The sequence below is a fragment of the Rhea americana genome, unplaced genomic scaffold (assembly GCF_003343005.1).
Source record: "Rhea americana isolate MKP2758 unplaced genomic scaffold, rheAme1 scaffold_8, whole genome shotgun sequence".
Classification (NCBI taxonomy): domain Eukaryota; kingdom Metazoa; phylum Chordata; class Aves; order Rheiformes; family Rheidae; genus Rhea; species Rhea americana.
Window position 1 is genome coordinate 2,309,955 of NW_028186978.1, and position 19,899 is coordinate 2,329,853.

Sequence of the window (19,899 nt, forward strand, 5' to 3'; positions counted from 1 at the left end):
GAAATGTCTTCACAAAAATATCTCATTTGGTCAGATGAAATCTCTCGTCTTCTGTAGAGGCAAACTGATACACATCTAAAGAAAGGCAGGACAAAACCAGCCACTGTCTAATTGTAGCTGAAGCCATTTGGACCTAAAGAACTGTTTATGGTTTTTTTTTCCTCCCTTGACTTTATTACTCAGAAATGAAAGAAGTAACTTTGCTTTACAAATCTTTCCATGGACTATAACTTCCATGACTACCACTTGTAAGTGTAAAGCAAACAATACTGCAAGTTTGACAAACAAACAAGGTTTAAAATGTTTTTGCATAGTTGAAAGCACAAGTAGAATCTCTGACCCTTAAAACTAGATCTGCAAAGAAATCTATAGGGAAACACAAAAGAGACTTTGTTTTCTGCTTCTACGTGCTAAACAACKGAGTGCATACTTCAGCCAAAAGAGGCTGCCCCACCTGAAGAATGCCCATTCTAAACAGTGCGCACCTTAGTTCCAGCCCCACGAAAGGATAAATATCCCCTTTGTTACCTCTAGTTGTAAAATACTACACAAGTCTCTAGATTTATATAATCAAGTCCACATTTTATTTCTGAAGACTGAGTTTACAAAATGCAAAATGCTTCATTTTATATAAAGTACATCCATTTGGAAGGGCATAGTTCATTAAGAGCCATCTCAGGAATGGAGACAGCATAAGCAGCTCCAGCATTAGCCCCTTAGTCCTAGCCTTCATGCCATCCTTTCTTTTGTATCAGTAAAAGCACTTGAGCATTAAGATAGCAAATTAGATCAAAGAATTATACTGGCTTAAATGTTTTTTATTGTTGTTTTTCAGTCGGACCATTTTCCTGATCTGGCTCACCACACATGCAAATGCTGCCACCAACACACAGGAGAGGAACAATTAACCAGAACGGGTGAGGGGTGGGAAATGCATAAACCAGTTTAACTACTGTTAGACCAAAATTTAAAAACAGTCATTTTCAGTGGCCTTGAAAAAATCAAGGCATTTTTTTTAAAGCAGAAAGATTCATTTTTTTCCATTTTTATGTTCATGTTGCCCTTTTTTTTAAATGACAGTTAAAATATCAAGCACATAAGAACACTATAGACTGTAAAAAGTACTGGTCAATTTGCAGAGGAGGAGGAGCCATATGGTTACTTTTATCTTCTTCCCTGTTAGAAATACAGTGTAGAAAGGTCTTTGAGGAAGACAGGATCCTTTCTGATTCTCAAGGTTATCAGACTACAAATTGCTAAAGCCACTGCCTCTAATACCACTGTTCATCAAGCTTAAAACAGGCTTTAAAGTTAATTTTAGGCAAAATACCCACACTCCATTAGGCATTTTAAAAATCAGAAGAAGATAATTGTATTGAAAGTACAATTAACAAAGCAGATTTTGCTTAAAATTAACAAACAGATAAAGCATAAACAAAGCACAGAATAGGACATTGTAAGAAAAGAGACAAACCACAGTTCTCAATCATCTGCAGATTTCAAAAAATAACTGAAATCTAAGCCAATACCAACAGCTTTATGTAATGCTTCTGAAAAGATTTTTCACCTTCAGATTTGTAAGGAAACACCTCAACTGTTATTCTTGTGTTGTATCAGTAGTATATTACTGATCAGGGAATCAAAGAGGACCTCAGGTGGCAGAAAGGAGCAGCTGCACTATGCAGTCACTCCTGTAAGTAATTTAGCTCATTTTAATCACCCTGTCCATGGACTCATACTATGCTGTTTCTTTACAGAAAAAGGTTTGTTACACTTGCTGCACAGGTGTATGACTTTGGCCCTGAGTGCCTTTTTGTTACATTCTGCAAAAATGTAGTATTTTATGTACATGAAAAAAAMCACATTTTTTAAAGGCTGTTGGTGGCTCAAATTTATATATTCCTAGATTTAGATTTTTGGGTTTTGTGAGCTTAATATTTCAGATTCTTTAAATTCTGCTTCATTCATAGGACATGCAAACATAGGAACACTTTAAGCAGCTAAGCCTCAGAGAGCAGCTCAAAATGTCTGCCTGAACCCTGGAGGTGCCTCAAATCAACCGGCACCTTTGGGGCCACAGAGCTCCTTACCTATGCAAGAAGAGGACACTGTGTATTTTAAATCCTGTTATAGTGAAACAGGGGAGCTGGTCACTTGGACATCTAAACACACCTAACTCACTTTAGTACCACCAGCTCCAGTGCCAAACACAAATGGAAGATGGCATGCATAACTCATTTAAATAAGCTTTTAGCCACAGCACTCCTCCTGGATATGGGAAATAAAAGTTTCAGATCCTTTGTAGCCCAATAGGTTTGAACCACAGCTCCCAGGTCTCAGATGAGTGTCCCGTAACAACATCCTGAGCCACTGCTCCCAAAGCTGAGCTTACTATGCACACAGAAAYGCAAGAGTCAAGGTCCCAAAGAGGGAATATATGCAAGAGGTGTCCTATATCTCCACCCTGCTGAAGAATCCAGAACAATTTATCACAGAAATTGCTCTCTCAGATGTAAGAGCAGTTCTTTCTTATTCTGAGATATGCTATTTGACTTCCGGTGTGTACTGCCTCTCCCCCTATATATTTTCCTACAGACTTTAACTAACCTGCCCAAAATGTCAGGGAGGATGGAATTAAGAAGACAACAAAGAATATGTATTACTTRGAAATCAGATACATAATCTAGTTCTCTTACTCTCAGGAAAAGTTCAAATCTTTAGAAAACAAAACATGTATATTTTCATGCTATCTCTGAATGTAAAAAGATTTCTACAAACTTTTCATCTCATACCATACTGTCTTATGAAAGCTGAGATAAAGTGTATGATTAGGAAACAGCAAGATTAGTCACATGCCCCTGCAGCAAGACCTGTTCTAGCACATTTTTTTCATAGTTTGAAACACAGCAATTGCCACTAAGAGGTGCACATTTTTCTGAACCAATCAGATACTGGGGATTAGATCAACATGCAGATTCAAGGACAAATGAAGTGCAGTTTTAATTTCCTAATTCTAATTACAGTAGTAGTAGCAATATATGGAGTCCATAGTCATATTTTTTTCTTGGGCATCCTGAGAAAATAATGCAAATATCAACACATACTTGCTACTCATTATAATTATACTTGCATACACTGTTTTCTAATAGGTAGGTACAGATCTATGAGCATTAAGTTGTACAGGCTACTCAAAGGAGCAGAATATTTACACTTTAGGCTTTGTGAAACTCTAGGCAAACACTTCTAACAGAGCAAATGCATCCAGTAATTTTACGCATGCTGCAAAGAACAAAACTGAGAATCCACTCAAATTGTATTACAGGCTTTGAAGACTACACACAAACATTATATATGATCTGATCTATTACCATGAATCATGTTTTGGAATCTGACTTCATAAAAAATATTCTGATTTCATACTTAATTGTCAAAAAATGAGGGTTTTTCAAGCTTTTTGTAAGTGTCACTTCCTGCACCTCACATGAATACCTCACATTATGAGGTATTTGCAGAACCAGCCTGTGGAGAATGTTAAGTAATGTGGCAAGTTAATGTTATGTTTTGTTCAGGCTGTGGAAAGGCAAATCTACGGCTGGACGTGAGTCAGAGCTAGCATCAGAGTATGCTGTGAAGGAGCAAGAATGCTTGGAGCCACCATGCAATGTTTGTGCCAGTGCCAGCAGCTGATGCAGGCTGCAGAAGAGAGAGAGACAGGGCTATTGGCATTCACCAAAGAAAACTGCTGAAAGTGCCAGAAAGTTGCTYCCATGATTCTGAAGGCTAGTTTATCCTGGCCTGCTGAAAGGCCACTTGGAGGAAAAAGTTCAGAGGATTTCAAATCTTTCCTAAAGGAAATATAACCTGGAATGCTTAATTAGGCTTCTTTTGGCTGGTGAAGACAAACTCAGCACCTCTAGGTAAAGAATAAATCAGTCAACAGTGACTGATTAACTGTAGCCAGTGAAGTCATGGCTTCCTAATACAACCTGAGCTGAAGTTGTGGTGATCATGTATTCCTCAAGTGACTGTCAGGTATCACCTGCCCCCCCCCAAAAAAAAAGAAAAAAAAAATCAATGAAGTGTTCCTCAGAGATGCAGTCCTAAAAAAAGGGAGAAGATTGAAGGGTGACCAAGGTAAAACGACAAGCTTGGCGATGGCAGCAGTTACCAGACTCCAGGGAACATGAAACTGAGTAATGACACTGCCTGTAATTTCTTATATAGGGAAACAATAAAACTGAGTGTGCTCTAACTAGTCTCAAATGCACATGGCAGATTATGAGTGTTGGGAGGGGGATCCTTTCTTACAACTTGATCCATTCCTTTCAGTTATACTATTTTCAGATATTACTGGGAAGACAGAAAAAAAATATCAACACCACAAACGTGATTTCCAAATTGAGATGAGCATTTAAATAAACCATCYTACACATTTCTCACTAGCATGAAATTTCCATCGGCCAACACCAAAGATGTCCTTATTGTTCAAGGGAAGCTCTGCACATGCACGGGAGGATCAGGAGTTAAACACAGAAGACTTTGCCAACAGATTCTATGCAACACACTTTCAATGACATAATGGATACTTTACTGACCAGGCCAAAAAAACCATCCCACTTATGTATACAAATAAACATCTTATTCTTGTGCACACTAAAAAGATGCAAAGCCAGCAAAAGGCATTTTTTATTTTATTATAGTTCATTTTGAATAAAAATTAGATCAATTTCTTTTCCTTCTAAGAAGGCTTCAACTCCTTGTTCATGATTATTCCACTGAGCTCCTAGAACCTAGAACAGTAAAGGGGTCATATCTAAACCCTAAAGAAAAGATGGATAGATATTTTCAACTTTGAAACAGCACAATATAGTAGTTTCAATTAAATTGAAAAAGGTATTGCCAAAGCAAGTTCCCATTCTCTCCTGAATACAAGGCAGATCTCTGTCTCAGGCAGATAGTTTATGCATCTTTCTTCTCTCACAGTGATGACAACTCACTAAAGAGAGTAAACACCTATTACATAGACATTCACAGTCTTATACAGCACAGAAGCTCCTCATCCTTAAACAATGTAATCTTTTTGTCTGGCAATTCAGTTTCAAGCAACAAACCTTTCTTGTTGGTCCCAATGATACATTATTTTCTCATTCTAATTTGTCTGTTTAAAATACTTAGGAGTGCTCATATGAAAGTGATGAATATGCTCATAATTATGTCCATCTTTGTAAGATCCAAACCTAAGCAAAAATATTCAACAAAGCAAAATCATTACAATATGAATTAACCTATGCAATTAAATCATGCGCTTTCATAGTATAATCAACATTTCATATGAATGCTCCAGATAGTTCATTTCAGAAACAGGCCACAACTCTATTTACATATAAATCATAATCTGTGGAAACGATCTACCTAAAGGTCTTTAAGAGACATTTAATTACACTGATTGGATTAATGCCATGGGCATTCTATGAATGGAACTCTAGCTGACAAAGGCAAGAGGTACTTTTATCCGGTAAAATCCAATACTCTTAATTTTTTTTCCATTGACTTCAGTGGAGACAGAATTTCACCCCTGCAGTATCCAAATACTCTATCCTATTGTAAATACTGCACATTTTTCTTTTGAAAATTATGATGAAAATTTTAAATTTGAGGTCTGTTAAGATGTACACTTTTCATACCACGTTTAAACCTGAAAGCTTTGACTATGGCCTAGTATGGTAGATGAATTCACACAAGAAAATGTAGTACTTATTTAGAATGCTAGTGTCAACTGAACATTCTAAAGCAGTGACATTGTTTTTCAACAGAAGTCCAGTTAATGTGAAAAAGTTAAACTTATTCCTAATCAGTATAATTTTTTCATATGACAAAACAGACATGACTGTATCATTTTTTTCATGACATATAAAAGAAATCACGACAAGAGAGTCATTCTGCACTGAGAAAAATCAGAATTTGTAATGCTGTCTTCAGGTAAACTTCACCAAATGGAAAGGACTGGGAAAATCTCTGCTTAGTCAAGAAGCCATTGATTGAATGGTAAATAAAAAGTGAGTAAGCTTAGCTGTTAGTGTATATAAAAAATTAATATATTCTCTATTGTGCAAGTCAGAAGTAGTAAGTTTTGTGTACCTGTGTTTGCCCTTATCTGCATTGCTGGAAATTGCCATCTGCGGCAACATCTATCTCAAGCTTCATGACTTTTCCACCAATATTTAATATAAAATAAATATCTGTCTCCATATTTCTCTTATTTATTTAATGTCAGTATAAAAATGACAGCATTCAAGAAATAACTCATTGTATTAAAGCCTCATCTGCTTGCATCAGGCATTTTCCTTAACTTTTGCTCCAGTTACATACTACATTTTAAAAAGTTTATGCAAAGAGTATTTAACATATATAATGTGTGTTCTAAATACTAGTATATTAAGGCTCTGATTTCAGATGTGCCGAGTAACATGGCAGATATCTCATCAATTATAACAAAATGAGTCACCAGTACTTGACAAAACTCCTTAACAAACAATATCAGAAATTAATCATCTGGGTTAAATAGACATTACTTTCAACTTAAGCTACAGTACAGCAGACTGATTTTCCCAAGGCACACRCCAAGTCAGTGAAAACAAAATGGAATTACAAATTAGAAGTTTTTGCCTCCCGATCTTCTGCTCAGTCTGGTACTCCACAATGCCTCCCACTTTAGTAAACAATCTTTTTTCCTAAAATTCTTTCTTATAAAACATTGTGTACATCATCCCTATAATTACTTTTGAGATATACTGACCTGGGATTGAAATGGATGTCYTCAGTAACCTGGCTGGGATCAATGACAATTCTGTCATTATCAACATAGTTATCCAAGTCATCCGGGATCCGAAATTTGGCCATCTGGACTTCTGAATCACTTAGACCAGCATGAGATATGCGGGCATAGCCCAACCTACCAGGTACAAGGAGGGTTAGTTTGAATAAATAACCCAAGACAATTTCATCTCATTCTTAATCCATGACTTTTTTTTCCCCTGCGAGTTATTGCTAAACCTACCAACATAACTTTCTACGAACATCACCTTCAAAAATCTTAAAGTGCTTCCTGAACATAAGTGCTATWAGACAATTTCACAAGTAGAAAAATTGAGAAAGTATAAGTGCTTGATAACAAATACAAGTTCTAGAACTGGAAACTTAATTTTTATCAACTGCTCTTTTAGAATATATATACTGGCATAATTTCATCAACCTTTTCACTGAAGGATTTTGAAATTCAAGAAAGGAACTCAAGTGTCAATGGCATGAGTAACTGGAAAAAAAGAAACTGTAAATAGTATTTTCTTATTTGATACAGTTACTTAAGACAGCTATCTAGATTACTTTTTTTACTCCTGTTAACACCAAAGAATTTGCACAGTTAATTTAGAATATGCTGAATTCTATTCCAAACTCTATTCTAAATAACCAGGAGAATGATTTACAAGGACTTTGCATTACAAAATATGGAGTGCACAGGCCCCCAGCAGAGGAAAGTGCTTACACAGGGGCTTAAACAGTTGAAGTTTCCACTAAATCTAGCACAAAGCTTTGGTGGATTGGATCAGCATTTTGCATAAACAAACCCTACAATCACAGTTCATAATTTGTATTTTCTGTGTTATATACAAATCAGGGCTTAGCCTTCACAGTTTTAGGATGAAACTGCAGCACCAGAGCTTAGATCTTGAAAAAAAAATAGTATTTTTYTGTTATTAATGCAGATCAGATCTGAAGGCTTTTGATACAGAAAGCCTTCTAACACTGTTTTTGCAAATGATATTCAGAATTACAGCATTTCATCCTGAGGTCCATGTTCATTAGTTCATGGTTTATCTAGCTGCCATTACATAATTGTTTAGCGATGTAAAACTGTTACGCAAGTTTTTACAGGAACATCTAAAATTTATAGTCACAAGCATATCTAAAGCCRCTGAATAAACGATCCACTTTGGCATACCTGATTACTCCACGGTACATAATATAACTACACCATCTGTCAAGATCTGTACTGTCAATATCCTACAGGTGGAAGGAAGAAAGCCAAGTAAATAAGGCAAGCTTTCCATAAGGGACTGCTTTAAATCAGTAACAGAATCAATGGGTAAATCTGCTGCAGAAAAGCACTTTGCCTGACATGTAGTGACAAGGTAAAAAGGAAAACAATCCGCTACGCTGCTGCGGACAAACCAGACAACCTTTGACACTTCCCAACAGAAAACTGAACTGCAGAACTCTCTTTTAAAACCACAGAATGATATCTAGCATGAGAGAGGTTGGAAGGGAACTCTGGAGGTCACCTTAGTCCCAACCCCCTGCTCAAAGCAGGGCCAACTTCAAGCAGGTTGCTCAGGGTTTCCTGCAGCCAAGCTTGGAGTGCAGCCAAGAATGGAGATTTCACAACCTCTCTGGACACTTGTTCTAATGCTTGATAACCCTCAATGTGAATTTTTTCTCTGCTATCAATCGGAATTTCCCTTGTGGCAACTGGTGTCCACTATCTCTTGTCCTTTCCATTGCATACTTCCACCTTCTCTATACCATTTCATAAGGTAGTTGAACACTATATTTGAAAATCGTCATGTATTTTCTTTTATGTCCATTTCTGTCCAAGTTATCAATTTGAAATCTTAAGATAATCTGTATTTTTAAAATTCAGTTTCAGCTGTTGAAACAAGCAGCAGCTTTACATTACCTGGACATTGCCATTTTCTATTAACTCAGTATAATCTCTGGATCCGGGAGCTGAAGTGATGTATCCCAGAAATACAACCTGCTTAGAGCTAGTCTTCAACAGCTTTGCAACAACTTTAGCCTGGAGTTTTCTGTCCAAGTCCTCTCTGAAGGAAATTGAATGACTTTAATATACATATATTTTAGCTCATATTTTTTTATGTTGCTCCACAATAAACCACATACAAATCTCACACCATTCTTTTTAATTGCTCACTATTATAGAGTATGAAAGTTTACACAGAGCTGACTGATTTGAAATAATCACAATGTTTGATAGAAGTCACAGGTTGGACCTAATTAGTGTTCTCTTTTTAAACTGTTACATATACAACTTGTTCTATTGTTACTTTGTTTTTAATACCAAGCTCATCACTGAGAAATGTGAATTTCTAAGTGCTTTGGTTATCTGAGACTTTGTGTCTGTCTGCACTTGAAATTTAATTGTGCTAGCACAGACTGTTTGGCGCATAATGAAGAGCACACATCCTAACAAAACCCTTCACTTTTATCATGGACACATCATGGTAAGAAGTTTTAAAGTCTCGGTCACTTAATTTATGAAATATAATTTAAGAGCTATGTAGACCCATTAACATTTCTTACAACATTTGCTAAGTAATCTACATCTCTTTGATAAGATTTACAGAACAACTTCAACATGACTAAAAGTGATAACATAGACGAAGTCTGGTAAAATACTGTAGTACTGGATCTCCATTTCTATCTCTGGATTTTTCATAATATAATATAATAATGCTTCTCTTTCCATGATTCTTCATATTAATAATTTTTAAAAGTTGTGCAAAGTATCTTTTCTTCTATATTTTTTGTGGATTGGACTAAATTCCAATGAGACAGCAAGCTGATTATGGAATCTGTAGTCGCAAAAGAAGGTAAGAGCTGAAATGCTACTATGCATTCTAAACAACACTACTTCTGACTGAGGCAAATGCATTATGGAAAAAGGGCAGACAGAGAGAAGACAAAAAGACCGCCATTTAAGTAGAAGTCTGGTCTAGGTATATATAGAGTTGCCTGCTCAGTTAGCTACTCCTTCCCAAATTACTTCTCTCTAGAAGATACGTTCTTTTAAAGGACACAAGCATTGATATATTCCCACATTTTTAAAAGAGCATGAAAAAAAAATACTAGTTAGCCAGTATCCTAGTTTATGTCATCCTAAGCAACAAAAACCACACAGTTTTACATGYTAATTAAAAATTAATTCCCCTTAAAACACAATTTAATTTGCACTTGTTTCCCATGTGTCTCCTGTTTTCTCCTTCATTGTTAACTCTCTGTGAGGGGGACTACACTGCTACCTTCTTCTATTTTGACAAACAGTTTCTCAGAAGTAAGTTTAATTGTCTAAGTGAGGTACAAAATTGATGGGTTTTTTTTAGTGTTCTAATTGAGAGTAGTTTCTGACAATTATAGATATTTAGTAAAAGGGAACTCTACAAACAATTTGCATGCTTGGAGCACAGATTTCACAAAGGGAATGGAGACAGGGAAGCTTCTTTATGTATTATATTCTGTATTATTTATTATATATGTATTATATTTATGTATTATATTCTATACCCAAATCATAAATTTGAAACTTGATAAACAATAACTATGAAATAAAACAGAAAATATAGCTATAGAGAGTTTCAAAGTGCTATGCATTATTAATACTCATTACACAGAAGTAATCAAGATACTGTTTTAAAGTAAAGAATTGAAAGATAAACTTTACTCTTTTCCATCACCTATTTGAGCTACCAGTATTATTTGCCCTCCTTGCGGAATATAATGAGTCTCTTCCACACRCAGAGTCAGAAGGATGTTATCCTTAACTAAGGTACGTCTGTAGTCCTGTTAGTTGTTTTGGTTTTGCAGAACAATACCTTTGTAATGTCTCTAGTATCATTAACCAGTATATTAGGCTCAGCTGAGTTTTGCATGACACATTTTTCCCTTAAAAAATGCTTCAAAAGTTTTAAATACTAGCTGTCAGAAGTAGTTTCTCCAGCATGCCTTGCTAGAGCCTATATTCCAGTGGAAGTTTCACTTCCCACAACATACATAACAATAAAAGAAAATACACACTCTTCATTTCCAAAGTGAGCAACTACAAAGTCAACCAATTTCCCTGTGAAGTTGACAGTCATCGAGATGGCAGGTGCAATCTCTCCCTCTGGAGATGGGAGGAGGTGATGGGTAGATTTTACAATTGGATACCTTGATAATGCCATAATCCTACATGGAAACAGAAGAAAACCAGTTACATTTTCTAGTTCTTGAACATCACAAAGGTGTTATAAGCAGACAAAAGTTTGAGCAGAAGACTAATTGTCACAGAACTCAAACCATTAGACCAGAACTTAAACTACTTCTAGCCAGTTTTTCTTTTTTTTCCCCTCTAAAATATTGTTTAAGTAAACATGTCTAAAATTTATCAAACTCATTCCTACACTAAACAGATGTGTAACCAAGGCTCTATGAGTAGGACATAAATAATTTTTTTTTWAAAAAAAGAAAACCTAGAGATCTTAACAGATGAATTGTGAATGGACAGGAAAGGACTGTTGCTCTGGTGTCTCAGACGAGGCACAAATTCAAGTCTAGAGTTTCCCAACACCCCACCAACCCATGTTGATGGACATCTATCCATCAACAAAAGAGTGGGGGTGTTTTGATAAGTGTATTTACGTGACATACCAGGAATTTTCACATGGAACCCTTAAAAAATCATTATCTGCAAGTATAATAAAATTTGTACTACCAGTTATTACACGTCATTTTATTTAAAACAAAAAGAGGTAGTGATACTTCTTTACAGCAGGAGATTTCTCATTCTTTCAGTGGCCTATTGGAATCAATCTTAAAACAACTTTGTCTCAGGTTTTTCAAAACATTTGAAGAAAAAAATGAAAATTTGAGAGAGAATGACCTCTCTGCCTCACTCTGCATCATTCAAAGGCAGGCTCTGGAAGAGGAAGGTTACTAAATTCTCCTCACAAGGCAGAAATTAAAAAACAGTTGCAACATCACTAGGAAGTTCCATCAGCCAGTGAGATCTGCATATCCCCCTAAAAACAACCCACATAAGCTGCTATTTTTCCAACTGCAAAGATATTCAAAGATATCCAACTGGTAGTTGGTCAAGCATTAAAGACAGATACAAAAATTCTGGTCACAAAAAGAGACTTGTGCCCATTTCCAATGCCCATTCACCCAATATACATCACAACTTGGGTTTAATAAATTCAAAATTCCCAATTATTTCAGGTGCAGTTACACTTTCCAATTACTATTGTTCTTTCAGCCTGCAATCTAAAGTTCTCAAAACCCAATACATAAAGAAGAGAGAAGCAAGTCAGATACAGTATTTGGAAGTCAGATTTCCAAATCTGCCCAGTATATTAAGGGCCAGAATGCCATTTTCCTGCATTATTAAAGCCAAAGTAACAACTGATCCTTTTTAACAAAGAGAAAACTTCATCTGCCTTGCATTGTAATGCTAGTGACTCAGAGCATGCACTCCTAGACAAGCTCCAACAAGTGATTATGATGATTATTATTCTGATTATTCTGTGTCCACGTTTTAGTGGAGTTACGAGTTGGGTGGTGTATTTACTTCATAGCTTTTCTTCTGTGATTGATGACAGAAAAACAAAACAAAAATATTTTTTCCTCCTTTATTTACTGTTATTCTGTGTGTAAAGATGACTCACCCCCAAGTGTGATCTCTTGTGCTTGGACCAAAATCTGTGTAAAATCCTAGTCTTTCTCCAAGCCACATTGTTGGATCATTGTTCCCAATGAATGGTTTAGAGGCATCACTCTCCAGAATAGTGATAAAATCAGCACCTAGAGTATGAAAAAAAACATCTTTCTGAATTCTTAACTATGTCTATATATAATGTAGTTGGGGCCACTTTTACCCTGGCAAAAGTGATGCCCAACCTTTGGGCCACCAAAGGCCATGCCAATCTCTGATGGAGAGGCTCAGTGTATGGATACCATAGCTCCTCCCTGGTGAATAACCAGACGTACATGACACTGCATAGTACAGCTGGCCTGCATATACCTACTCTGATGCATTTCAAAAGTGTTAGACTTTCTGTGCACACACAGATCAACCATCCGGCAGCAGGTCTGCTACTTTCAGTTTAATGAGCAAGTGCTACACAGTTCATCCACACTAACTTTCATCCACTAAATCCCTATTTCTCTCCAAAGGGTCCTGGGTAAGAGGCACCAGGCTGCTGCTGCCAAAGCAATTCATCAAACCACAGCAACCTGGAGTCAGCCTCCAGGCATGGACACAGAAAGGTTCCCAGCTCCAGTAAACTGCAGATCACACGTGGCCACCACACTTTCTCAGGGGAGTGTGGTCTCTCCTTGGTTACATACAGAGGTCCATTTTGTCACATGGTTGGTACCCCTTCATTTTGGCTATAGGGCAGAGCTATCCCATCCCTGAAGGACTGGCAGCTAGGAAAGGCTGGCCCACACCTGAAAGAAGACAGGAGTYTGCAAGCAGGCCACAGACTGCTTGAACTATCCAGGCTCAGCTGGAGCAGGGGGTAGGCACAGCTATAGTATCAACAAGTTCCCCTCTTTGCAGTGATTATGCACACTGGAGTGCTCTCCTACTCCAAAAAGCAGACCAAGTAGCCTTCTCAATCAGAGCCCTCCTACAAGTAAGACCACTACATGCAGCACCACTCTTGCCACCTAAGATTTTTTTKGGGGTTTTGAAGCATCTTATCTAGCAGTGTGAAAGCAATGTCAGCAAGGGAAAACGCAAAATATTTGCACATGGATTCCCAGACTTTTGCTTCTATACATAGTTCAAGTGCTGGCCACAGAGACAACAACAGAAATCACTGATTGGGGTTGATATATTGGTTCAGAGCAGACAGGTGTTCCAATTACAAAAGCCACCAAYATATTTATTTTGTATATATTGTGTCATTGTTTCAGAAGTTAGAGAAAAAAAAATAACGAGCACAGGGAATGAACGCCACCATACCTTAAAAGACAGCCAAAGGCCAAGACCAGATGAACATATTGGCTACATTGAGGAAGTTAGGCACTGCTTTCTGTCTAGCTTAAAATCAGCCACTCTTCTTAGGTAAACAAAAAGTTTGCAGGAATAAAGCCATGTCTGATCATTCAATACTCTCCTGCTCAACTGTGAATGGATTTATGCATTTCCTAGAAATGTTAACATGGTATTTGATATAACAATATACATGCAATATAAAACTCCAGAAGATTGTCTCTAGTAATCATGAATTAAGATTTATTCATTTATGCCCTAAAATTCACTGCGTTTTGACTTATCAGTCACTTTATTTTGAAATAACTCTTCATTGGCATAAGGAAACACTCAATGGACAACCAAATAAATCACTTGTCCTGCTATTCATAAATTTACACCACAGGAACCAGAAATAAATACATTTATTATAGTTCATAAATAAATATGCATAGATTAAATAAATACCCAGAGATTAGTCATGAACTATCAGTTACATATGTCCAAGAGTGCCTCAAATTTCAATTGTGACAGTTGTTTTCTCACAGCACTTGAGTGTCTACAGAGCTCAGGGCAGAAGTTCAACCCTCTGAACCTGCAGTCCTGGAACACCAGACTGAATGATGCGTGAATCAGCCTCATCCCTCTGCTAGCAGCAAGGCTTGCACAGYGGAGCCTATCAGTGCCTTCCCACTGCTCAGGGCTGTCAAGCCAGGGCTGCTCGGAAAATGCATTCACACAGCAGGAGGAGAGAAGAATAATGAAAGCTGGAACGGCAGCACAGATCCTTCCTAGCCCCCAAGCCTTTCAGGAGTAACTGCTGAGAAAACACTTTTTTGGAGCCAGCAATCCTTTCAAATATAAACCATGCTTATCTGGTTTGGCCCACTTCCACTGGGGAAAGACATTATATATCAAGCCAGGCATAAGCATACATTTTATTTTAAAAGAAAATAACTAAGAAAATAACTTCCTTATTTATATCTATAACTTAAAGCAGCAGCTCCAAGTCTTCCTAATCCCATGAGTGTGACACAAGTAATATCCTTAAGCCCCAGTGGCCAATGCTCTCCCTTTCAATGTACTCTGCAGCAGCACTGATCTTAGGTCCAAATTCTTCATTTTCTGTGACTAATTTCTCAACTAAAACCTTGTCCATGAGCAACAAGTTGGAGATCCTGCTTTATAATAAAATATATGACAACTCACCCAAGCTACTATCACTATTTTTATTCTACACATTGCTCTGGCTCAATGAGGAAAACAGATTTGTCTGCTTCTTATCCATACACTTTGTTTGGGACATTTTAAATCCAGATCTATTAGAAATTCATATAATGTTTCACATCCAAAAAAAACAGAGAAGTTAAACAATACTAAATTTGATTTAAAAGGATGTTTACAGTTATTTCATTTGTGCAAAAAATTCTCTACAGACTTTTGGATATAATAGCATTTGCTTAGCACTAGTAGCTAAATTTACTGAAGCCTAAGGCTGTGCATCACTGAACTTCTCCCAGAATTGTTTGAGCCAGTCAGAACAAGGAGGGAACAAGGAGGGAACAAGGAGATAAGAAAATAACAAAACAGCTTCAACAATAATCAGTGAGTACTATAACTCTGCTTAGAGACAACTGGGAAACCAACCAAGAGTGAAGCAGCTACTACTTTTTGAGCAACAAAACTGACGCAACAAATCAGGGAATGGACAGAGAACTTAACCCGTAGGGGTATAAATACCCAGGGAATTTTCCGTTCAGGGTCCCTGGGAGGAGGTGCTCAGCTCAAGCTGTAATATGAATAAAATCATCTTATAAAGAATTATTTTGTATCTTTTGGATAAAGCATAACCCAAGAGTCAAACCCYGTTAAGGGCACTGGATTGAACAGTTTCCCTAACACAGACATGTAAGTCATGCAGGTGTTCCTATAACTAGAAATCTCTTTAAAATCTAAGCAAAAATTACCTTCTGTGCAAACAGATTTTTAATTGAAGTGMTTGTATTGGAACAGCTCACAAGTTCAGGAGAAAGCTATTAGGCATGTGTTCTTGTGTTAATGGACTCAGTTAACCAGCAGGTGTTCCTGCTTCTGTCCCTTCAGATGAACTCTCAAAAATACATGAAGTGGAAAAAAATTACCTGTTTGATTAAGTAAATTAGCTGATCCTTCCAAATTAGACCATCCTTCATTGTCATATGCAAATCGAAAAGGCCAGATCATAGCAGAGAAGTCTCTTTTTGGAACCTTAAAAAAAATAAATAAATAAATAAAAGGAAAGGAAAAGAAATAAGAAAAAATGTCAAATACAATTTGACTTTTACATATTTTTACATATTGTATCTTTGCAGTCAACAATATCAGATATATGGTACCATAAAAGACACCTCAAACTAGATATTTTAACCAATACATTCTCCTAATAAAGCTGAAAGGATTACAAAAGTCTATAGGTATTGTGAATGATACAGATTTTTCTCAAAAAGAGAAGAGAAGTCAAGGTAGCTAATGGGAATTTGTATAAGTAAGTAAATGAACATAAAAAAGGCCAAGAATATTTCCATCTTTCTCAGAGAAACTACACACTGTTTTCCTCATCACAAGGTGATACAAACTTGGATGAGTTATAAAAATAAAACCAATTGTGTGTGTGTGTGTGTGTGTGCGCGCGTGTGTGTGTATGTATATATAGAGATATGTATACGTATATATAGTCACATAAATTTTTCACCTAGCTTTTATCACCTTTTCTGCATCTTTTTCAGTATGTCTTCAGTAACTTCTCTAATAAAAATATTTACCAACAGAAATACATGTCAAAGAGCAAGTTTCAAGTGACTATTTCAGGACTATCAGAAAGAAGGAAACATCTAATTCATTACTACAACCACTGACATCAAAAATTCAGTTTTATAACTGTAATCAATTCAATCATAGAACGGAAGCATGTTAGTTTACATCCAATCAAAACAACTAACTTTGAACTAAAATTACTAAATACACAAGCAACACTCTCAGACAAGTTATAAGTAACCTAAATGCTAAAATCTGCTAGCATTAAGCACCCTTAATTGTAACTATCATTGCAATATTATTCTTTTTTTTTTTTTTCGGCCAGCTAGAAAACTGGAATCTTCTAATTTTTATCCATTTCCTTAACTAATTAGTTAAGGAACAGTAATATAAGTCAACTAACTTGTCAGAACAGTTCTATTCAGCTATGTGTATAAATATAGAATCATAGTCTATCTTAGGGTAGAAGATACCTTAGGAGGTCATCTGGTCAAAATCGCATGGTGCTAGATCAGGCTGCTCAGGGCCTTGCCAAGCGTTGAATCATTCAGATAAACACTTACAAAAGTAATATGCAGTTTGAATGTATGAGGCAATAATCTCTCAATTTTTCAAAAATGTTTCTTTACTTTGTAGTAGTACAATAAAACTTCAAACACCCAGCCCAGCCATTTCCCTTCAACATGAATTTGCAAAGTAAATTTTCTGCACAGACATTCAATTATTATTGCTAAATACTGGCATAAAGAGTTCCTAAACACCAATGAACATACCTAAGGTACTGMATATGCATTTCACAGTGAAGTTACCATTTCCATTAACATAGTACTCACCCCTTGCCCCAACTTCTTCCTGTACATTTTATAACGTAGACCCAGTCCTAGCAAACCAACACCAACAAACAGCCACAACACTTGAAACAGAGAATACAGAAAAGTCATTTTTAAAGCAGGAGGAGATAATATCATTATTGTAAAAAAAGAATTGTGTATATTGTCATTCCAAACTGTGCTATTCATAGAATGGAGAATGTTGGCTGTATACATTTAGTTTCTACATATGCCAGCGATAACACCATTCTGAAGTAGTGTACTTAAGGAAATTTGTATTTGTGCAGACACACTTTTGGTCTCCAAAACAGAACAGCCTGAGCAGACTGAACATACCAAATCTCCTTGGAATACTTGTGTAAGAACGAAGAATTCATATAGGATATGAGTAATAGCATCATGTAAACTTTTTCAGTGTTTCTGTTCTGTTCCACACACACGTATATGCAATTTTTATTTTACTAATGCAACATGTGGAAGAAAATCTAATTTACTTTACAAACCTCTAGATTACAAACAGGTATATCCTCTGCACGATCTCCAGAGCAGTCCTTTGCTAAGTATACACGTTGGCAGATTTTTGCAAAGGCAACGCAGCCTCACAGAACACAAATTCAGGGTTTTCCCATTGCTGAGGTCTTTCAAATAACAGTAGTGAACAGCTAAAGGCTCTCAGGGTTTGGCACATTACAGTTTCATGATCAAATTCCTCTGTGGTTATTTCATGTATACAGTGGCAAATAGCTGAAGTCATTGTGGATTCTAACTCGATTATTCTTTCATCAGATCTTTAGAAAGATATGTAGTTAGTTTTACAGAACTCTTCTGCAAGAACTGTACATAAAGTTTACATCAATTCTATCACGGATGAAAGACATGCTAGAAAGGATGAGTTTTCCACACTAATAAACACTAAGCATTTCCATACTCATCTGCAAAGGTGCTTGAAGGGAAAGCTGAGAAATGAATTTGGGCACAGTGAGAAGTGAGTACAGGTCTCACTGTTGCAATGTAACAAAATCAGCTGTGTAGGGGCTGTGCTTTGAAGGTGATAAGCAATATTTTGAAGTATTTACTCACTTCTGTGAAGTGTTTTGGGGGGTTTTTTTGTTTGTTTTGGGTTTTTTTGAGTAGTGATGTTAAAAATACTTGCACTGGTGCTCACATTGTCTCTCACACACATACATGTTCTTTGATATTCTTCTGGTCCCCAAGTAGAGGAAAAGTCTTCATAAAGCCCTCAGAGAGGGCCCTGAGAAGCAGGGAAGYGCTATGTCTCCACTTTCCAAATGAGGTAAAATGAGGCATGCAAGAGATACGTAACTTGATCCAAGGTCGCACAGAAAAAACAGATGCAGAAATTTGAACCTCCAGGATCTTCAGCTCTGTAGGGTTAACACGCCCTAACCACTGTCTTTTTTTTTCCTTTTTTGTCTTTTAGCAAACTTTACCATACTGACACAGCAGACATGTTTCATGTTTCCTTAGAAAAATTACGCTAACAATGAAAACATTTCAAACTGAAATGATCATAGAAAAATACTCGACAATATCTTTAGATGGATCAGAGATTTAAAAAACAAGAAGTAAAAGCACTCATCCATTTTACTTAGATTTCAGAATCTAAGAAAAAGTCAGACCTCATACTTATCATCTGGTGATTTGGGATCCCTAGGTACACTCCACAGGCAGGAGATGACAATGATTTCATGAGGATGGGCCTGGTCTGAACATGCAGCAGGGAGACAGGACTGCACAGTGGTATCAGCCACAATAGGCTTTCCAGGACTGCTTCCTCCAACAGGAGGGGACTTGCAATATCTAGTTACTCCTAGGCCAGCAGAGTCCCCTTCCAGAGCCAGCCAGCTGACATAGCCCTATAGAGGGACTCTTACTGAACTCATACAGCTCAAAAGCTGACAAATCATTAATATCTTCTATATACCTAAATAATAGATTTCAAGATCCAGAGAGGAGTCCTTCTCAACAGTTGAAAACATGAAAGAAATGAAAGAAGTTGAAACCTTGTTTACACTTGTTTTTTTCTCCAGCCTTTTTTTTTTTTTTTTTTTTTTTTTTCTCCATTTAAAATATTCCAAGTGATAGGACAGCTGCTCTCAAAATTATAATTGTAATGCTTCTCAGTTATTACATGTCATCATTACACTGAAAGTAGGGCAATTTATACTAATTTCCAGTCTGGCTCTAAAACTATCACCAAAAAAACACTTTCTAAARCATCTGAGCAAAACACTGCACTTTTTATTTTTTTTTTTATCAGACAATTTTGCTAGAGTTTGTAAGAAAGGAAGTAAAATTATACTTACATAGTTTAATATATTTTTTACTCTTTTTGAATAGTGGCTTTTGGTTGCTTTTCACTTCCAAGATAGAGCTAAGATCTTTCCTGGATCCTGTTAYAATGTCTACTCCAACACATAACATGAGAAATCCTGTAAAAATATA

At 36.5% G+C, this 19,899-nt stretch overlaps 1 protein-coding gene across 1 annotated transcript in view; it reads right to left on the bottom strand.

Moving 5' to 3' along the window:
- Positions 1-3,365: 3,365 nt before the first annotated feature.
- CWH43 (cell wall biogenesis 43 C-terminal homolog) overlaps positions 3,366-19,899 on the bottom strand; it is a 31,340-nt gene continuing 14,806 nt past the window's right edge. The window contains exons 8-16 of the mRNA XM_085322742.1: positions 19,761-19,886; positions 17,437-17,516; positions 15,952-16,057; positions 12,498-12,633; positions 10,870-11,019; positions 8,735-8,879; positions 8,000-8,061; positions 6,797-6,952; positions 3,366-5,237 (exon numbers count right to left, since the gene is read on the bottom strand). Of these exons, the coding sequence (XP_085178868.1) occupies positions 5,150-5,237; positions 6,797-6,952; positions 8,000-8,061; positions 8,735-8,879; positions 10,870-11,019; positions 12,498-12,633; positions 15,952-16,057; positions 17,437-17,516; positions 19,761-19,886 (1,049 nt within the window). The 3' untranslated portion in view covers positions 3,366-5,149. The remainder of the gene's footprint in view (positions 5,238-6,796; positions 6,953-7,999; positions 8,062-8,734; positions 8,880-10,869; positions 11,020-12,497; positions 12,634-15,951; positions 16,058-17,436; positions 17,517-19,760; positions 19,887-19,899) is intronic.